The following is a 19,540-nucleotide window of genomic DNA, read 5'->3' as shown; positions in this document are numbered from 1 at the left end:
TGGCTTTCTCCATTAGGAGATGAAAATCTGCTCTGCCATCATAAACCTTTTTCATCTGATCCCAGCTGCGCCCCAGACTCTGGTCAAGCCTCTGCTCGAGGTAGTGATGAAGACCGAACGGGCCATGTTGATCGAGGTAAGGCCAAGCTCGGGCTCGTCTCATTCTTCCTCTGTCTTCGACAGGCGGTGTTTCCAGGGTCATGTTTCAGCTGGGTTAATCTAGCGGGGGAAGGTGGGGGGTGTTCATGCTGGCTCACGGAGCGTGCACTGCACTCATGAGGGGAGAGGGTGCACACGGAGCCGTGGGCGGTCACTGGACCAGAGACGCCTCAGAGCCCCGGGAAGTGCAGCTTTCACCATGTGTCTTCCAGGCTGGCAGTCCCTTCAGAGAACCTCTGATCAAGTTCCTGACACGCCACCCCTCGCAGACGGTGGAGCTGTTCATGATGGAGGCGACGCTGAACGACCCCCAGTGGAGCCGCATGTTCATGGTGGGAGCCGGGCTGCGGTGCTGCTTGACAGTCTGAAATTTGTAGTTGACTGTTGAGGTTTTATTTTTCTCTGATATAACTTGAGCATTAGACACGTTGTCGTGTCCTACTGAGAAAAGCTCAGGTCCGGGAATCCTTCTTTGCAGGACTTTGATCGTAATGGACGAATGAGCTACTCAGATTGTGAAAACTAAGTGTCTAAAAAGCACTTTCTAAAGAGAGTACTTTTGTAGTCTTTTAATTTTTTTAGTCTACCTCAAGAGATTTAGGAAGAACCTTAGAATTTATATCATCTAAAATAGTTTGTGGGTCTTGATTAGCCTAAAACAGCTCTTTGTTTTGTTTCCAGAGTTTCTTAAAACACAAAGATGCTAGACCTCTTCGAGACGTGCTGGCGGCCAACCCCAATCGGTTCATCACACTGCTGCTGCCGGGCGGCACCCAGACGGCGGCGCGCCCTGGCTCGCCAAGCACCAGCACCCTGCGACTGGACCTGCAGTTCCAGGCCGTCAAGGTAGCGCTGCTCCCCACACGGCTGGTGCCCCGAGCGTGCTGCTGGGGCGCAGGGGGAGTCCTGCCGGTGTCCTCACTGTCTCCTCTTTGACAGATTATCAGTATCATCGTTAAAAACGAGGACTCCTGGCTGGCCAGTCAGCACTCCCTGGTGAGCCAGCTGAGGCGTGTGTGGGTCAGTGAAACCTTTCAAGAAAGACACCGGAAGGAGAACATGGCGGCCACCAACTGGAAGGAGCCCAAGCTGCTGGCCTACTGTCTGCTGAGTTACTGCAAGTGGGTGCGCCCGGGGCCCGGGGCTCTTCCTGTGCCGTGCATCACGGGGGTCTCTGAGTGTGTGTAGGCATGGGCTGTGGCTCTGAGCAGCTGGGGCCAGGTCGGATGTCCCCGGCAGTTATGGCCTTCGCTGTGGTGTCACATGCCCTCTCCTTCGAACACGCAGGAAGAATTATGGAGACATTGAGCTGCTATTCCAGCTGCTCCGGGCCTTCACCGGTCGCTTCCTCTGCAACATGACCTTCCTAAAGGAGTACATGGAGGAGGAGATTCCCAAAAACTACAACATCGCCCAGAAACGGGCCCTGTTTTTTCGCTTTGTGGACTTCAATGACCCCAACTTCGGAGATGAGCTGAAAGCCAAGGTGGGTCCCTCTGTTGCTGCAGGAGAAGCCACGATGCTTGAGCTCGTTTTCTCGGAAGCCAGGGTGCTCTGCTCATGGTCTTCTGTGTCTTTCCTGACATTGGAAGAGCAGTCTGGGCTGTTCAGGAAGGAAGTTTCATTGTTGAGAAACATGAGGCAGGTCCAGCTGTGAACCAGTGCTGACGAGTGGTGTGTTGGTTCCTTTGTTTTTATAAAACAACTTGTTTGAGGTGAGAAGAGTGACCGAGTCTGCTGTCTCTTTTCCTCAAGTTGTTAACCTGCCTTTGCAGTTACCACTGGAAGCAAAGACAAGATTGCTACCTGCACCCCTGACTGAGTTCTGACCGGATGCTGCAGCAGGACTGAGCTGGTTCTGCCTAGTGAGAGAGCAAGCGAGCCTGGCTTTGTTTTCTTTCTCCTTCATTTTAAAATTTTTTTGTAGGTTCTGCAGCATATCTTGAATCCTGCTTTCTTATATAGCTTTGAGAAGGGAGAAGGAGAGCAGCTCCTAGGACCTCCCAATCCAGAAGGCGATAACCCGGAGAGCATCACCAGTGTGTTCATTACCAAGGTGACGTCACAAACCACGCACAGCGTGGGAGGTGTGTGTGTGTGTGTGTGATGGGTTTGTTGAAATAAGGTGACATCATGATCCATGCACAGCATAGGAGGTGTGTGTGTGTGTGATGGGTTCATTGAAATAGGTGATGTCATGAACCACATACAGTGTGGGAGGGGTGTGTGTGTGTTGGATTCTTCAAAATAAGGTTAATTCCCTGCTTTCATTTTTCATGATTGTAGTCATTCTTACTAATGAACTTATTAAGGCAACTTCACTGTGGAATCACTTAACTTTGCCACATTAATAGATTTCTGTGAGAAGCAGAATATATCACATTGAAAACTCACATGTTGCGGTTGTTTTGCAGAAATCCCTATTGCCAGTCAGTAGTGTTTTCATGATCTGTTTGCAAAAGAATCTGCTAAAAGCTGGTGAGAATGTGAGACCGGACCCAGTTGCCACTGTGACCCTTTGCTGCCAAATTCATGAAACGCTAAGGCAGTGGGATGTCTGAAATTAACTTGGGTCTTGGCTCATGCACAGTAGTGTTTGCAGGTTGCTCGAGTGAGGCTTTGGGAATCAAGTGTTCTCTTGAGAACTTCCCATGGTGCTCTGTGGTCAGGCTGCTTCACCAGCGGATGCTGCATTTGCCTTGAGGCGGTTGGGCTGAGTGTGTGTGCACAGTTGCTGGTCAGATGTTGTGACCATGGACCTTCATTCGTCATGGGCCTTCACTTCATTCCTTGTGTGGCCCATGAATTACCGCCTTTGGGAAGAATAGAGTAGGTTCCTCACCCCCTGGCCTGGGGTCCAGGTAGAGGGGAGGCTGTTCACAGGACACGTGGCCAGGCTTTCCATGGTCTTTGTGTCTTAAGACAGGCCGCCTCCTGCAGTTTTGACCCCAGCCCCATCCTCCTGGGGGAGAACTGAGCCCAAGGAATGGCTTTTGGTCCACATACTGACACTTGCCGTGTGCTGGGCGGCTGTGGGGAGATGGAGACCCAGACTCGGGCCTTGCCACGGCCTGCCCTCTGGGCTGCATCCTGGAGTCACCTGCTGCCTCTTGGCACCAGTGTGGGCCGGGAGTTCGAGTGTGGATGAGGATCGATGGCGCGAGGCAGGCTGGCGCCCCCGGGAAGAACCTCTGTGAAGCCGCAGATCCAAGGGCGGGAGCTGGGGGCTAAAGGGCCCCCAGTGATGACACGGCTGTCGTGGAAGGCTTCTGGCGCAGGTCTGAGAGGCAGAAGGTTGTGAAGGTTCTTAGTGGATGGTCTGGTCGGTCTGTGACTCCACTGAGGCAGGTAGAATTTTCCTCTGTGTACATTTCTCTTATATCCATGAAACACATGGAGAAATCTGTCAGACCCTTGATTGTATGGAAAAGTGTAATTTTTTTTTTTAAGAATAGAGAATTTGGGAGTAGGTAACATTTTCTAATAATACTAAAAAAACAAGTTAATAATTAATGGTTGACTAGGGGAAAAAAGTCAGTTACTTGAAAATTGAGAAACTCGGTCATGAGTCCCCCTGTGTGGGAGGGCTCAGACCCCGCCCTGCCCCCTGTATTCCAGCTTCTACGCCTTCTCCCTCTTCAACACTGAAATAAATTCAGCAAGTTTGTAATCTGTACCTAATAAAGGAAAGTTGATGTGATGTCATTGAGTCCATCCCCATAAAGCTTAATGCTATGTGTGTAGAGGGTACATGTATGTGAGTGAGTGTGTGTGCGTGTGTGTGGAGGCATAGATTGCCAGCCGACCTTTGGGGAAGTATGGAGGTAGAATGTTACGTGTATCGAGAGCATGTGCAAAAGTGTAGACTCGCCGAGGGGCTCTTGGGAGGTACTGAGGTAGCAGAGGGTATGTGGGTGTGAGTGTGTGTGTGCGTGTGTGAAGGCGCAGACTCGTCCAGTGGCCCTGGGAGGTGTGTGTATAGTGTGCATGTGTGTGAAGGCGCAGACTCGTCCAGTGCCCCTGGGACGTACGGAGGTACAGAATGCTGTGTGTATAGAGGGTATGTACATGTCAGTGCATGTGTGAAGGCGTAGACTAATGGAGTGCTCCTGAGAGGTACGGAGGTAGCAGAATGTTACATGTATAGAGGGTGTGTGTGCACATGTAAGTCTGTGTGTGTGTGTGAGAAGGTGTAGGCTTGTGAGTGCCCCTCGGAGGTGTGTGTCTAGCATTTGTGTGCGTATGCGAAGGCGTATGCTGTAGTGTGTGTGTGTGCATGCGTGTGCGGAGGTGCAGACTCGTGCGTGCCCCGTGCGGCAGGGGTCGCAGAGCCAGCAGCGCCCCCTGGTGCCCACGCCTGCAGGTCCTGGAGCCCGAGAAGCAAGCGGACATGCTGGACTCGCTGCGCATCCACCTGCTGCAGTTTGCCACGCTGCTGGTGGAGCATGCGCCCCACCACATCCACGACAACAACAAGAACCGCAACAGCAAGCTGCGCCGCCTCATGACCTTCGCGTGGCCCTGCCTGCTGTCCAAGGCCTGCGTGGACCCCGCCTGCAAGTACAGCGGGCACCTGCTGCTGGCCCACATCATTGCCAAGTTCGCCATCCACAAGAAGATCGTCCTGCAGGTACTGGCACGCGTAGCCTCCTCCCGATTCGTCGTCTTCCCCGGTGCCTTTACAGAGGCTCCTCCTGCTGTCGTCTTGTGACTGAATCCTCCCCTGTGATTCGCCCTCGCCCTCCCCCACCCCTGCTCTGTCCGCCCCTTCCTCTCAGCCTTGCTTTTGAAACAACACGGTGTCTGCTTCGTCCACCCCCTGCTCCTCTGCCTGCTGCTGAAGATGTGCCTGTCCAGGGCCCCAGCCCACTCGTTAGCTGCAGACAGACAGCGGGTACTCTGGGGTCCTCGTCTCCTGACTGTCCGGGTGGATCATCTCGAGCACATTCCCAGTGTTGCTCAGTGGGTTTGGGCCTTGATGTCAGGCAGCCTGGGTTTCTCCTGCTTATAAGTTCTGTGACTCTGACAGAGCTCGTCCCTGTCTGTGTCAAGAGTTCAGTGTGATCCTGCGCTTGAGCACCTAGCCTGTTTGTCCCACTGCGCAGCCGGTTGGGGGTGGCTCTCATCCTGTCCTCTGAGTCACACTTGATTGTTTCCTCTGACCCTGCCCTCCTGGGAACTTCTCTGGGCCAGAGACCCCCCCAGGCACCCAGGCGTAGCAGGTCCTGTTGTTTCCGGCCTGTCCACGATCTGTGTGCCTCGACCGACTCCGCGCTGGTCACACCGGAGGAGCTGGGGCTTGCTCGTATGTGCATGTGTGTGTTTCAGTCATGTCCGACTCTTTGTGACCCCATGAACTGTAACCGCCAGGTTCCTCTGTCCATGGGGATTTCCCAGGCAAGAGTACTGGAGTGGGTTGCCATTCCCTTCTCCAGGGGATTTTCCCAACCCAGGGATCAAACCTGGGTCTCCCACATGCAGGCAGATTCTTTACCATCTGAGTCTAGTCCAGCACAGGCACACAGTAGGTGCTCAGAAAACATTAGAGAAGACATTTTCATGGATCAAAACTTAATGGAAGAGAAACTCACTACTCTGTGCTTTCCTAATAAGAGAGCTCCAAGGAATTGTTTAAAAATTGTTTTTGCAGAAATAACGCCTTATTTCTAAGTGACTGTTTTCATCTCGCTTGTTAAAGCCTTCATCTTTACTGAGAATTTCTGTCCTGTCTCAGGTGTTCCACAGTCTTCTCAAGGCGCACGCCATGGAAGCGCGCGCCATTGTCAGGCAGGCGATGGCCATTCTGACCCCGGCGGTGCCTGCCCGGATGGAGGACGGGCACCAGATGCTGACCCACTGGACGAGGAAGATCATCGTGGAGGAGGGCCACACGGTCCCACAGCTGGTCCACATCCTGCATCTGATCGTGCAGCACTTCAAGGTGGGGACACGCTGCGGGTGGGTGGGTGTGGAGGCCTCAGAGCGGATACTGATACGTTCTCGCACATTTGCTTTGAAGTTTCCCTCGTCTTTCATTTTTCTGCACTAATGAGGTTGTCCTCATCTTTCAGTGAAGGTATTTCTCCTCTATAGATTAGTATGAGTATGTGTGTGGCCTTACAGCATGGAAATTGCTGTAGTTTAGTGGATGTGTCCAAGGTGTATGCTTCTTTCTAAGACAACATTTTTCTTGTAAGTACACTTGATCTTTGAACAACAAGGGTTTGCACTGTGTGGATCCACTCATATGCAGATGTTTTTCAATAAATACATACTGTAATATTACATGATCTGCGGTTAGTTGAATCCATGGAGGTGGAACCGTGGATAGAGAAGACTGACTGTAAACTCTATAATCGCATTCTTGACTTCATGGAGGGTGGGCACCCCAACCCCTGTGTTGTTCAAGGATCAACCATATTCAGTTATCTGTGAATACAGGCGAGTTGTTACTTTAAGGTGGGAAGTAGTGTCATTAATTCTTGAGGAGGTCACTGGCATCTCCTTTTCTATAACCAAATCACCTCCTTCTTGTATTTGTTTATATGTAGATTATTTTTCGTAGATTGTTGGGTGGAGGAGAAAGGATTGAATTGAAAGTTCGTTCTTTTACAGTCAGCTGTTTAGAATTAGGAATTTGCCTCTTGGCATGGCTAACTGTTATGATATCGTCTTAAGTTTAATACATGTCAGTAGACTTGCCTACCTAACAAGAATTCAGTATTTCAGCATTTTTTTAAAGATGGTCCTTAGAAGCTAAAACATGCTTTTGTACTGGAACTCAGTGGATGAAGGGGGCATGGTAAATATACTTACAGAAGGTGCTGAGAGATTTCTTAGCTTAAGTCATGGTTCAGAATGCTCGGGCGGAAGGTTGGTTGGCGTGTTGAGGCAGAGGCAGGTTGCGTGCGCGCGCCGGCGGCCCTGGCGTGATGGCCCGTGTCCGCAGGTGTATTACCCCGTGCGGCACCACCTGGTGCAGCACATGGTGAGCGCCATGCAGCGGCTGGGCTTCACGCCCAGCGTCACCATTGAGCAGAGGCGGCTGGCCGTGGACCTGTCCGAGGTCGTCATCAAGTGGGAGCTGCAGCGGATAAAGGACCAGCAGGTAGGGCGGCAGCGCCTTCCCCCGCGCCTCTCCCCGGAGCGCGGCGGCAGAGTCAAGCGCTGGTGCGTCTCTTTCAGCCCGATTCAGACATGGACCCAAACTCGAGTGGAGAAGGCGTCACCTCCGTCTCGTCTTCCATCAAGAGAGGGCTGTCGGTGGACTCCGCTCAGGAGGTGAAGCGCTTCAGGACGGCCACGGGCGCCATCAGCGCGGTGAGCGCGCGGGCCCGGGCCGCCAGCGGTTCATTCATCCGGACTCGGAATGCGGGCCGGGCGCCAACGCCACACCCCACCAGGCCGCACCACCGCTTCCTAGACCTGGTTCCCTTTCAGGGGTGGCTCGGCCCCGTCCATTCTCTGTGACAGCTCTGCTCGTCCGTCTGCCGGGGGTGCCCTGGGGCCCAGCACAGGGGCCGCCCGGGGCGCGCTTCTGAGAACGCCTTCCCCGCGTCTCCAGGTGTTCGGACGGAGCCAGTCTCTGCCGGGCGCAGACTCCCTGCTCGCCAAGCCCATCGACAAGCAGCACACGGACACCGTGGTGAACTTCCTCATCCGCGTGGCCTGTCAGGTGTGGTATCCGCGCCTCAGGTTAGGGGCCTTCTGAACGAAGGCTGCCGGTAGCCTCAGCGAGCTCCATGGTCTGTGCCTGTTCAGTCAGAAAAGAAATAGACAAACCAGGTCTGAGAGCTCGTCTGTAGTAGTTTGTCCCTTTCTCACCAAATTTGATTTGTTTGGTGACATGCTGATGTTCCTGAAATCTGCCTGTGTTTTATAATAGGATTTTTTTTAACTTTTTTTCCATCAGTGTGATAATATAGTGGCTGTCTACAATTTAAGAGCATGTTGGTGGTGTTCAATGACCCTGGGTTGGATTACTTGACTTTCCGGTGGCCTGTGTCCTGAGGGTGTGGGGATGACCAAGCCCACACAAGTAGTGGACAGCATTCAGTGGTTCAGATGCCTTGTAACTTGCTTTTTTTTTTTTTTGTAACTTGCATTTGTTTACCGTTCACATCAGTAACATATTTTCATGCCATTGTTGGCAATTCGTTTCTGAAACTTTTCCTTTTTATATTTCAAAGAAACCCTTGTAAATGAGAGTTCCTTCACAAAGTAGTTTTATCGCTATTAAGAAGTAGTGTACACTATTTCACAACACTATTGAGGATCTCTTAAGTGCTGGAAACAGGCTACCCGCCTATCAGCCGATCCGCCCCTGAGCACCGCAGCATGCTGGGCACGGCCGCCCCGATGCCGCCCCTTCAGTCACACAAATGAGTGCGGGTCATCGATGACCCGCTGTGAGGGAGCGGGGTCCCAGCGGAGGCAGAGGCTGGGTGCGGGGTGGCCAGGGCGGGCGAACAGCCTGGGCCCTGTGTGCAGGGTAACTCGGGCCTGACCCCAGTGATCTTCCAGGTCAACGACAACACCAGCGCGGCGGGCTCTCCTGGGGAGGTGCTGTCCCGCCGGTGTGTGACCCTCCTGAAGACGGCCTTGCGCCCAGACATGTGGGCCAAGTCGGAGCTCAAGCTGCAGTGGTTCGACAAGCTGCTGATGAGTGTGGTAGGTGTGGGGCCCTCAGGACAGGTGGGCCCCAAGCCCGCTCCTCTCCGCCGGTCGGGGCCCTCCCACCGCTCTTCTGGCCTCCAGCAGGGGAGGGGAGAGCGCCATGCTTCCCCCTCCACCCCGGGTAGAGCTAGGAGTTTTGGAAGCAGAGTAGTGCTCTTGCCTTTCACAGACTCATTTCTTAAACCAACCCACCAGCTAGCCCGGAATAAAACATGTTTAACTGACTTAGTCGACAGTCTTTAAAATAAAGTTGTTTTTGAATACAGATTGAATAGTGACCACAGCACCATATAGTCAGGTTTTAAGAGAGCCCCAAGTGCCAGTCTTTTGATGGCTTTTGGACGTTCTTGTTCCTGTAAGAACTGCGGTCCTGCGGTTTGTTCGGAGGTTGCGGAAGCTGCTGTGTTGTCTTATCTGTCTTGCTGCCAGGACGCAGTTCTGTTTGTCTCGGTCTCTGGTGAAACCCGAAAACTCTCCGTTTCAAGATTTTAAAACCTGCAGTAAAGGTCTGTTACTTTGTGCTGAAAAGATTAGTGTTGCTGCTCAAGTGTTGTGAAAGGTCCCACAGGTGACCTGTGTTACAGGAGCTCTAGAGTGGTGGGTCCGCAGTGAGTGCTTTGATGCTAGCCTTAGGCTTCACTGCTACATCCTCTGCAGATTTCTTGCCTCTATTTCTCTTTGAAAGGTCAAATTATTTTCCTATCAGAGTTAGTCAGTTCTGATTGAGCTGACTCAAGCTCAGCCCCTTCACAGGTTCATATTTTCCAAGAGCAGTGGGTCTGCTCACCATGACCTCTGCCTTTTCCCCAGGGTCCACCTCAAGTAGTGCACACGCAGGGCGTGTGTGTGTGAACCGCAGACACGAGTGTCCTGAAGCCAAACTTAAATCCTTACTGTGGACCTTGGTGCTCTGTTCTCTATTTTATTCTTTTGTTTTGTTTTGTTTTTTAGTGGTGACAATATAAGTTGATTTCACTATACACAGTTTCAAGGATACTTCCTTTTGGAAGGATGTATGTAGTTGAACTAAAAACATGAGAAGAGAAAAGCAAAATTCATTGCAACAGTTGCCTTTTTAAGCCAAATGCTAATGTTTTCGTGAACTTTTTAAAGGAAGCTTGACTAAATACTTTAGGTGAACTTATTGAAAGGCAGACTGTGAACTTCTGCTGTGTTCACAGAACACGGTGCTCCTTCATACGCCTGACGTGCTCGCCCCTCCGTGGTTCTGGGTGTTTTTTTGGTTGCACGTCCTGAGTGCTCAGTGGCACGGGGCTTGGGTTTTGCTTGCCCCCTCCTGTCGCTGGCGTTCACATGCTGTCTCATCCGTGCATGGCCCGTTTCCCCCGTTGCAGGAGCAGCCAAACCAGGTGAACTATGGGAACATCTGCACCGGCTTGGAAGTGCTGAGCTTCCTGCTCACTGTCCTGCAGCCGCCGGCCATCCTGAGCAGCTTCAAACCCCTGCAGCGGGGCGTGGCCGCCTGCATGACGTGCGGGAACACCAAGGTGCTGCGGGCCGTGCACAGCCTGCTGTCCCGCCTCATGAGCCTCTTCCCCACCGAGCCGAGTACGTGGCTGTGGCCGTCTGCGCCCCCCTCTCTCTCTTTTCTTTCCGCCTGGCTGGGTGGGCCCAGAGCTTGTTACTGAGAGTGCTCCCTCCTCCTACGCTTGCCATATGAGCCATTTTATCATCCAAGCTTTTTTATTGTACCACGAAACTTTCTTTTAAAAAAAGGAAGGTTGACAAAACTTCACAGTCAAAGTCTTTGCATTACATTTTTTGGTCCGCTTGGGAGATAGCTTTTCTTCATCAGCTAAACATTACCGTTTCCGTAAGGTTAAAGGAAAGTTTGATTAAAGCATTTTGGTCAAGCATTGAACAGCTGGCAGGATAGAATTTTGGCATGTTTTCTGTGTGTTTAGGGGGTTGAGTTGAGGCTCGGGGACATGAAAGGTGGTCACCGAGCTCTGTTAACTGGGAGCCACGGTTCCTGGGGTGAGGGTCAGCGCGGGTCCCAGACGACGAAGCTCTGTGCTGGCCTGCAGAGAGTCAGCATCTCTCAGAGCCGGGCTGGGCCTGCCAGCTGGCCCCTGGCCCCACAGTCCCATTCCTGTTTCAGGCACTTCCAGCGTGGCCTCCAAGTACGAGGAGCTGGAGTGTCTGTACGCGGCCGTGGGCAAGGTCATCTACGAGGGGCTCACCAACTACGAGAAGGCCACCAGCGCCAACCCCTCCCAGCTCTTCGGTGAGTGAGCGTCCTGCCTGGCCCACGTCTCTCTGCTCACTTGGACGGGCTTGCCTTCTGGGAAGGGCACAGCGTGTCGGGAGGAGCTCTGAGCCGATGTGGTGTTGAGAGTGTCTGCAAGTGGCTGGGTGCACCCAAGGCCACGGTCCCCTGGAGTCTTGGAGATGAAAGACCCCCACCCAGCCTCAGAGCTTCTTTCTGCCTCAGACACACGTGCTCGTCCCCACCCCCCACCTCCAGGGTTGTTTAAAGGTCCACAGCATAAACTTTCATGGGATATTTACAGCTGACTCTTGCACACATGGGGCCTGGGGCGGCGACCCCACACAGGCGAAGCAGGGGAAGTCATCTTGTGGGTGTCGTCGGCCTTAGTGTCTGTACAGGGTCTCTGTGTGGCTGTCTCGCATCCACAGGTTCAGCTGACTGAGGATCCTGCAGCGCCGTTGTGTATACTGTTGGAAAAAAGCCATACACAAGTGGACTCGAGCAGTTCAGACTTGTGTCAGGCTCAGCGGCAACGTGACATTTCAGATCAACCTGTACTTTTGTCAAAAACAGCATGTTTTTGTCTAGCATGTTGTTTAAATGTTTTTAGGAGTAAGTGACATTTTTGTGAATTTTACTCAGCTTTTAGAGACTCAGAAACCCCCTGGCGCTCTCTCCCCTCCAGGGACCCTGATGATCCTCAAGTCCGCCTGCAGCAACAACCCAAGCTACATCGACAGGCTGATCTCGGTCTTCATGCGCTCCCTGCAGAAGATGGTGCGCGAGCACCTGAGCCCGCAGGCCGCCTCGGGCAGCACGGAGGCCGCCTCAGGTGACGTGCTGGGCCGGGCCGCCTCAGGGCCGCCGCGATTGGCAGCTCCACTGCGCCCTGCTTTCGTGTTCTTCATCACTTGCTCTCAACAGAGAGATTCTGAGCGTTTCATTGACTACCAGAGTCAAGCGCTCTTTTAAAACAAACTGCTTTTGAAGTTTGTGATTGTAAGAATGAAGAGATTTTGAGAAACACTTGCCGCTTGATGAGAGTTAATCTCACAGTTTTGCTATAAGCAGAGATGGCATAATCAGAGCCACTGTTTCTGAAGAATGAAGTCTCAGGGTCCAGACCTGAGCTGTGAGCTCTGGGACTTGGGTGACGTGTTGTGGGGAGGGGAGCTCGGCCCGCCAGGGCCATGCACGTGACTTCAGGGCTTGGCCGAACCCCCGGTCGTGTCAGCTCTGTCGTCCCCTGCCTTGTGAGGAGGCTGTTGGGCCGCCCTGGCAAGGCGGTGTGGTCAGAGCCAGGAGGCACTTCACATGCCGGAGCTCTAGTTTCGGCGAGAAAGCGTCCTGGGGAGGGCGTGGGCAGGATCCAGCCACTTGGGTGGTGGGAATAGCCAGCGTCTCTCCCGTGAGCAGGGACCAGTGAGCTGGTGATGCTGAGTCTGGAACTGGTGAAGACGCGCCTGGCCGTGATGAGCATGGAGATGAGGAAGAACTTCATTCAGGCCATCCTGACCTCCCTCATTGAGAAATCCCCCGATGCCAAAATCCTCCGGTCCGTGGTGAAAATTGTGGAAGAATGGGTTAAAAACAATTCCCCGATGGCAGCCAATCAGGTGAGCCGGGCAGGGGCCTGGGCTCCGGCCTATGGACCTTCCCGAGTATGCAAGGGAAGAGTCAGCCATTGCTTTCTAAGTTCTTCTGCAAGTTCTCAAGCAGAATATTTTTTCTCTCCAGTATTTGCATTCATGGGATCTTTTTTTTAAGTTGGATTTTTTTCATTGTGCTTCACAGATTTTAAACAGAAACTTGAAATAACTGGTTTTGTAATGTGGTTTTCAGTTCAGTCGCTCAGTCGTGTCCGACTCTCTGCGACCCCATGAATCGCAGCACGCCAGGCCTCCCTGTCCATCACCAACCCCCGGAGTTTACTCAAACTCATGCCCATCGAGTCGGTGATGCCATCCAGCCATCTCGTCCTCTGTTGTCCCCTTCTCCTTTTATTTCTGTTAAAATGTTAAATGAGCCAAAAATAACAACGATGAGGGACTATTACTTGGTAACTAAGATGCTTGCAAACTTCCAATTTGTTTTCTAGTTTAGTTGCTTTCTCTCCCAAGTGAGTTGTAGGCCCCCACCCCAGGAAAATAATGTTGGCACCTGTCTTGATCTTAAGCATCCTAAGGACCATTTAGAAATGACCTTATTTTACCTGACAAGACTGTAGGAGCTTAAAAATCAGTTGAGCAGATGACTGAAATACTTTTGCACATGTTCTTTCTCAAATAATTGGCTCTTAAATTTGTGCAGACACCTACACTCCGGGAGAAGTCCATTTTGCTTGTGAAAATGATGACCTACATAGAAAAGCGTTTTCCAGAAGACCTTGAACTAAATGCGCAGTTTTTAGACCTTGTTAACTACGTCTACAGGTAATCACCGCAGCCAAACACGTCATGTCATCACTGGTGTGCTGTCTGACCCACTGGTGGTGTGACTTTTTAATCTTCTCATATACAATAAGTTTTAAACACTCGTTTACGTCGTAAGACACGTAGTGTATGTTGGCGTCATTAGTGAGCCTTTTGTTCAAATGTTCCAGGGATGAGACGCTGTCAGGCAGCGAGCTGACCGCGAAGCTTGAGCCGGCCTTTCTCTCGGGCCTGCGCTGCGCCCAGCCGCTCATCAGGGCCAAGTTTTTCGAGGTTTTCGACAACTCAATGAAGCGACGCGTCTACGAGCGCCTGCTTTACGTGACCTGCTCCCAGAACTGGGAGGCCATGGGGAACCACTTCTGGATCAAGCAGTGCATTGAGGTAAGTCAGGCCCAGAGCCAGGTGTCCACACCCATGCAAAGAGGCAGACGTCTCCACGGCAGAACTGCTGTCATCTCTAATAAGAAGGAATTGACGAACAGCTGGGAAGTGGAGCGGCCAGGCTAAGCTGGCCTGACAGCACGCGGGCTCTGACCCCTTGGCTCATGGGGCCAGGGAGCTGGGGGTGAGGGCCCCCACGGACAGTCAGGCTGTTTCAGTGGACGGTGAGTCAGATGGCCTCCGTTTCTAACTAGCTTGTGGTCAGGTGTCTGTATTCCTCACTATTTGGCTTTATTACCAGCGTGCACACCAGGCAACCTAGGCCTCCCGTGAGAACGGGAGGTTACGCACGCTGTGCACACAGGCTGTGGGCTGCGCCTGCTGGAGGCACCACTGTCTGACACCCAGGCTGTGAGATCGCCCTCGAGGGATAGGAGGGACTCGTGGCCGGGCTTCGGGAGGGCGTGTGGGCGCGCTCCCACCAGGGCCGAGGTCTGTGCTCAGTGCTGTGAGCAGCAGCAGGTGGAACCGTGACGGCGGCACAGTGGGCAGAGCTCCCCAACTTGCTCTTCATTCAGGAGATGGGCGGGTACGTCAGGCTCTGGGTCAGGTGGTCAGAAAGACCTTGGAGGAGGGGCTGGCCGTTGCTCCTCTGGCCTGCGGTCTGGCCTGTCTCCAGGCAGCACCAGGGCACGGCCCCCGCTTCTCTGCCTTCCCTGTCGCTCCTCGCCACGACAACGACAGGAGCGTCCTACTAGTGTTCACCCACCCGGTGCCGCCCAGCCGTTCTCAGGCCTTTCTCACAGCGAAGCGGGTCGTGCCGCTCCTTGGCTCTGCCCAGCGCACAGTCTAGCCTCCGGGGCCTGGTCTCGCTGGCCCCTCTGTCCAGCCCGCTGAGACGTGGAGTCGGGGGCACCTGCGTGAGGACAGTGGGAGGGAGGTGCAGGCTCCTGGCTAGGTGGGGGCAGCGGGATGGAGTGAGCCAGGCGCTGGGGGCGAGGTGACTCGGGGGTCACCGGGGCCTCTCCCCCCCGCGCGCCCCCAGCTGCTCCTGGCCGTGTGTGAGAAGAGCACGCCCATCGGGACCAGCTGCCAGGGCGCCATGCTGCCCTCCATCACCAACGTCATCAACCTGGCCGACAGCCACGACCGCGCGGCCTTCGCCATGGTGACGCACGTCAAGCAGGAGCCCCGGGAGCGCGAGAACAGCGAGTCCAAGGAGGAGGTAACGCCCCGCGCCTGCGCCGCCTCCCCAGCCAGCCTCCCGGCTCGGTGGGAGGATGCTGTATCAGCCGTGGGGTGTTTGGGGCGAGAGCAGCACATCAGAACCTGTCTCTGCTGAAAGGTCTGAGTGTGGTGCCTGTTCAGTTACTTACTGTTTCCTTTCTCGTGTCAAGGTACAGTGGACGTACATCCTGTTAGTCTCAGGTGTACAATGTGAGGATTTGGTGTGTTTGTGTGTTGTGAAATGGTCACAGTAAGTCTAGTTAACATCCATCACCACACATAGTTACAGGATTTTTTTTCTTGTGATGAGGACTTCTAAGATTTACTCTTCGCAGCTTTCAGATACACAGTGCAGCGTTGTTGACTGTAGTCCCCGTGCCGTGCGTTACACCCCGTGATGAGTTTGTTTTATCACCAGAGGTTTGTGCCTTTGCGTGTCTTGGCCCGTCTCGCCTCCCCCCGCCTTTGGCCGTCTGCTTTCTGTGTTATGAGCGTGTGTCTGTCTTTGCCTCTCTCTCTGACGTATCTCACTGAGCGCAGTGCCCTCGGGGGTCTGTCCGTGTCGCACATGGCTGGATTTCAGGGTGGAATTGAGGAGCATCTGGTGTTGCATTCGGTCTTGAGAGCAGTCGCTTATCACGGGTTGGTGCTGCTGAGGACAGGGCCTCTCGCTCTCTGCTGATGGTCCTCTCCCAAGTCAGGAGTCGCCCACATTGCACCCTAAAGCACCGCTCTGGGGAGTGACGGTGTCTTGAAGGAGCTGTGTCTCTAGCTGGTTCCACAGGCCACCCACTCTGACCCTCCTGGGTCTCCACCCAGTCTGGCTGGGGCAGCCTTGGAGCCTGTAACTCCATCAGGGCTGAGCCTCGGTCCTGATGGTTGTCGGGGCTCCATGTGGGAGTGGGGACGCCCCTCAAGGTGTAGATCTGTGAGCGTGTGCTTCAGGCTGTCAGCCCGTGGAGGCTCAAGCTGGCTGGAGCATTGGGTGTCAGAAGACAGCCAGTCGGTACTGGCAGAGGAAGGCGCTTTCTTTCCTCTGAAAGGGATGGTTGGTACCCTTTCTTGTTTGTGAGACCTCTACTTATTTCATTCACAAATGAGAAATTAAAACTTCCTTCACTTTACACTTGCCAAGCAGGCGACCGTTTGGACCCTCTTGCGTTTCTGCGGGCCCCTGGAGCGCGCGGCAGCTTCGGCGCGACTCAGTGACGCCCTGGTGGCTCCGCTGGTAAAGAATCCGCCTGCAGTGCGGGAGACCTGGGTTCGCTCTCTGGGTTGCGAAGATTCCTTGGAGAAGGGAAAGGCTACCCACTCGAGTATTCTGGCCTGGAGAATTCCATGGACTGTATAGTCCTTGGGGTCGCAAAGAGTTGGACACGACTTCGCTTTTACTTTCACTTTTTTGATGTGACTCATCTGCCTTCTCAATGGCGCACACCAAATGTTCCATAACCTGACTTAGAGCCCAGTGTGGGGATGGGATGTTGACTGTCACTTCCCAGAAGCTTCAGACAGAACTCAGGTTCCTTCCTCTTTGGGGACGAGTTGTGTAAAACCCTGTGTCCACAAGGTGCTGTGCGTTGGCCCCGGTGAGAGTCTTGATCCAAGTGAACAAGCCTGTGCTGCTTTCTCAGGAACGGCAGGCGATGATTCCTAGTAGTCTTTATGCTCCTTAAAGTTGTGCTTTTTTATTTCCCTTTCCATAATCCAAATATGACAGCAAAATGCTGACATTTTTATAGCATCAGGTAAGAAAGCACTAGATCTGGTCCAGTTTTATTTGCTTGTCTTTTATTTTAGAACTCAGGATTATTTAAATTATAGACTTCCAGGAAACTGAAGTTTTACTTGGCAAAAATTTAATAAGTTTATGAGAGTTGTGTGTGTTGATTTTCTTTAACTATTTGACCTTTTGGTTTTGCATGTTTTTTGTATTTAGGATGTAGAGATAGATATTGAACTGGCTCCTGGAGATCAGACCAGCACGCCCAAAACCAAAGAGCTGTCTGAGAAGGACATTGGAAACCAGCTGCACATGTTAACCAACAGACATGACAAATTTCTTGATACGCTCCGGGAAGTGAAGGTCCGTACAAATTTGGGGGAATGATTGTGGCTTTCCTCTCCCCGCCCCAAATATTTTGAACAATCCATGAACCCACAGACTCCCCCATTCATAGCTTGAGGCGAGCATTTCTGTGGGCAGGTCCATGGCCATTGAGAGCTTTGGCCTCTGCTGTGTTAACGTGGAGCCAGGAGCCGCCTGCCTGGCAGGCGGGGACCAGCCGTGTGAGGGCAGCCAGGCTGGTTTCATCGCGGCGTCCCACGCAGGGCAGCCTGAGTAGCAGACAGGAGCGTTCTTCCCTGGAACGTTTTCTCCCCCTCCCTCTGGAATGTTCGTATCCTGGGCTTGTGCCTTTTCGACAGGGGCATGGTTTCGGGTTAGGTCCCTTCCTGCTCTGCCCTTGGGTGAAAGGGACGGCATCATCTTGACACACGCGTCTCTGTCTCTGCCGCGGGGCCCACCATGGGCTGGCAGGCGTGTGCCCGAGCCCCTCTGCAGTGCCTGTGTGTGGCTGTGTGGGGAGGTGGGCTTCAGGCTGCCAGAAACTTGACTGAGAAACTCGCACCTCAGGGACAGTGGAGCTGTGGGCAGAGGCAGCCACGTTTGTGGAGTTGATGGCCCGTCGGGGCCCCGGTTTCCAGCTCTGGCCCCGGTTGTGGGGTGTTCTGGTCCAGTCTTGTCCATTCCATTTGCTTCTCAATCTGTCCACTGTTCATTGCAGAGACTCAGACCTCTCCTGGTTCCTGATTTCTTCAGAATTACACCTGTTGGCAAATAACATAGATCCTATGCGTATAGTTCTCCTGTTTCCCCTGGGTATCTTCAGCAGCCTCTGCTTTGATGCCATCTATGTATCTCTTGCTTGCCCTTTCCGGGTCAGCGTGGTGTTCGTACTTCTCAGATATGGTGAAATCAGGAATGTTAGGAGGTGGCCTGGGAAGTTAGACGTGTCGTCATGTCACTGAGCCCCTTTCCCGCGTCTGTGCCAGCTGCTCAGCACAGCAGGAGGGGTCTGTGGTGCCCAGAGCTCATGTTTCCCTTTGGCACGACATCTATTCAGGTTGTGAGCGTCAGGCAGTGGGCAGCGTCGGGTAGAATAGGGGGTCCTGCTTCCTGAGCAGGCAGCTTGGGCAGCACCTTCGTGGCGAGGGCCGGGCGCCAGACAGGTCTCTCCTCCTGCAGACGGGAGCCCTGCTGGGCGCCTTCGTCCAGCTCTGCCACATCTCCACCACGCTGGCTGAGAAGACATGGGTCCAGCTCTTCCCCAGGCTGTGGAAAATCCTGTCTGACAGACAGCAGCATGTGAGTCTGTGTCTTTTTTCAAATCCTCTTTCAAAAAGTGCAGTTTTAGCTTTTGAGGAGTGTTTGCAAAAGAAACTCTTGGTTAAGTTTCAAAGGCTGAGGAAACTAGCGTTTCCAAGCGTGAGTTATCACACCCATGCCAGATGCCCGGGGAGAGCGCGAAGGCGGGCTGGTTCTCGCACGAGGCCCCGGCCAGACCCAGCCCGCGCTTGGGTTTCAGGCTCTGGCGGGGGAGATCAGCCCGTTCTTGTGCAGCGGCAGCCACCAGGTGCAGCGGGACTGCCAGCCCAGCGCCCTCAACTGCTTTGTGGAAGCCATGTCCCAGTGCGTCCCGCCCATCCCCATCCGGCCCTGCGTCCTCAAGTACCTGGGCAAGACCCACAACCTCTGGTTCCGCTCCACCTTGATGCTGGAGCACCAGGCCTTCGAGAAGGGGCTGAGCCTGCAGATCAAGCCCAAGCAGACAGCCGAGTTCTATGAGCAGGAGAGCATCACTCCACCCCAGCAGGTGAGGCCGCGCCTCCCCCTGTTCACAGGTCCTGATGAGCGCCTCCCCGGTGGTGGCAGTGGAGGGGCCGTGAAGTCGGCCTGTTGGGGAAACACGCTATTCCTCCCCGAGCACTCAGAGACCGCGTTCTGTTCCAGGAGATCCTGGACTCCCTTGCGGAGCTCTACTCTCTGCTGCAGGAGGAGGACATGTGGGCGGGCTTGTGGCAGAAGCGCTGCAAGTACTCGGAGACGGCCACGGCCATCGCCTACGAGCAGCACGGCTTCTTCGAGCAGGTAGCACTGCAGGGGGACCTCTGGGCCTCGTGGCGGCGGAGGCGCTGTCAGAGGTGCCGGGGTGTCGTGGCCTCAAGGCAGTTCCTGTCTAAACGAGAAGCTTCCTGATTTCTTGGAAGCATGTGTTTGTTCCCATACAGGCTCTTAAAGTCAAGTCTCAATTTTAGAGACGTGAACATTCTTGAGGCTTTGGTTGTAAGTTCTTTACTGTCAGTGTGGATGCTTTTCAGCCGCAGTCCTCGGTCCCGTTGGGGTTGGTAGGTAGGTTGTGTTCAGCGT

The 19,540-nt window shown here is 53.6% G+C and overlaps 1 protein-coding gene across 11 annotated transcripts in view; it reads left to right on the top strand.

Moving 5' to 3' along the window:
* The window catches only part of TRRAP (transformation/transcription domain associated protein), an 89,800-nt gene that overhangs the window by 42,399 nt on the left and 27,861 nt on the right, over positions 1-19,540 (top strand). For all 11 annotated transcript variants that reach the window (XM_070460384.1, XM_020900596.2, XM_020900594.2 and 8 more), the window contains 23 exons: positions 17-136; positions 372-491; positions 841-1,005; positions 1,099-1,280; positions 1,447-1,645; positions 2,087-2,215; positions 4,523-4,789; positions 5,894-6,100; positions 7,109-7,267; positions 7,345-7,479; positions 7,724-7,834; positions 8,683-8,829; positions 10,191-10,404; positions 10,958-11,083; positions 11,754-11,900; positions 12,485-12,684; positions 13,379-13,500; positions 13,671-13,884; positions 14,930-15,109; positions 17,051-17,197; positions 18,359-18,478; positions 18,699-18,986; positions 19,124-19,261. In XM_070460384.1, coding sequence (XP_070316485.1) covers positions 17-136; positions 372-491; positions 841-1,005; positions 1,099-1,280; positions 1,447-1,645; positions 2,087-2,215; positions 4,523-4,789; positions 5,894-6,100; positions 7,109-7,267; positions 7,345-7,479; positions 7,724-7,834; positions 8,683-8,829; positions 10,191-10,404; positions 10,958-11,083; positions 11,754-11,900; positions 12,485-12,684; positions 13,379-13,500; positions 13,671-13,884; positions 14,930-15,109; positions 17,051-17,197; positions 18,359-18,478; positions 18,699-18,986; positions 19,124-19,261 — 3,837 coding nt within the window. The remainder of the gene's footprint in view (positions 1-16; positions 137-371; positions 492-840; positions 1,006-1,098; positions 1,281-1,446; positions 1,646-2,086; positions 2,216-4,522; positions 4,790-5,893; positions 6,101-7,108; positions 7,268-7,344; positions 7,480-7,723; positions 7,835-8,682; positions 8,830-10,190; positions 10,405-10,957; positions 11,084-11,753; positions 11,901-12,484; positions 12,685-13,378; positions 13,501-13,670; positions 13,885-14,929; positions 15,110-17,050; positions 17,198-18,358; positions 18,479-18,698; positions 18,987-19,123; positions 19,262-19,540) is intronic.

Source organism: Odocoileus virginianus, chromosome 33 (assembly GCF_023699985.2).
Source record: "Odocoileus virginianus isolate 20LAN1187 ecotype Illinois chromosome 33, Ovbor_1.2, whole genome shotgun sequence".
NCBI classification, from domain to species: domain Eukaryota; kingdom Metazoa; phylum Chordata; class Mammalia; order Artiodactyla; family Cervidae; genus Odocoileus; species Odocoileus virginianus.
This window is presented reverse-complemented; position numbering and strand designations above follow the sequence as displayed.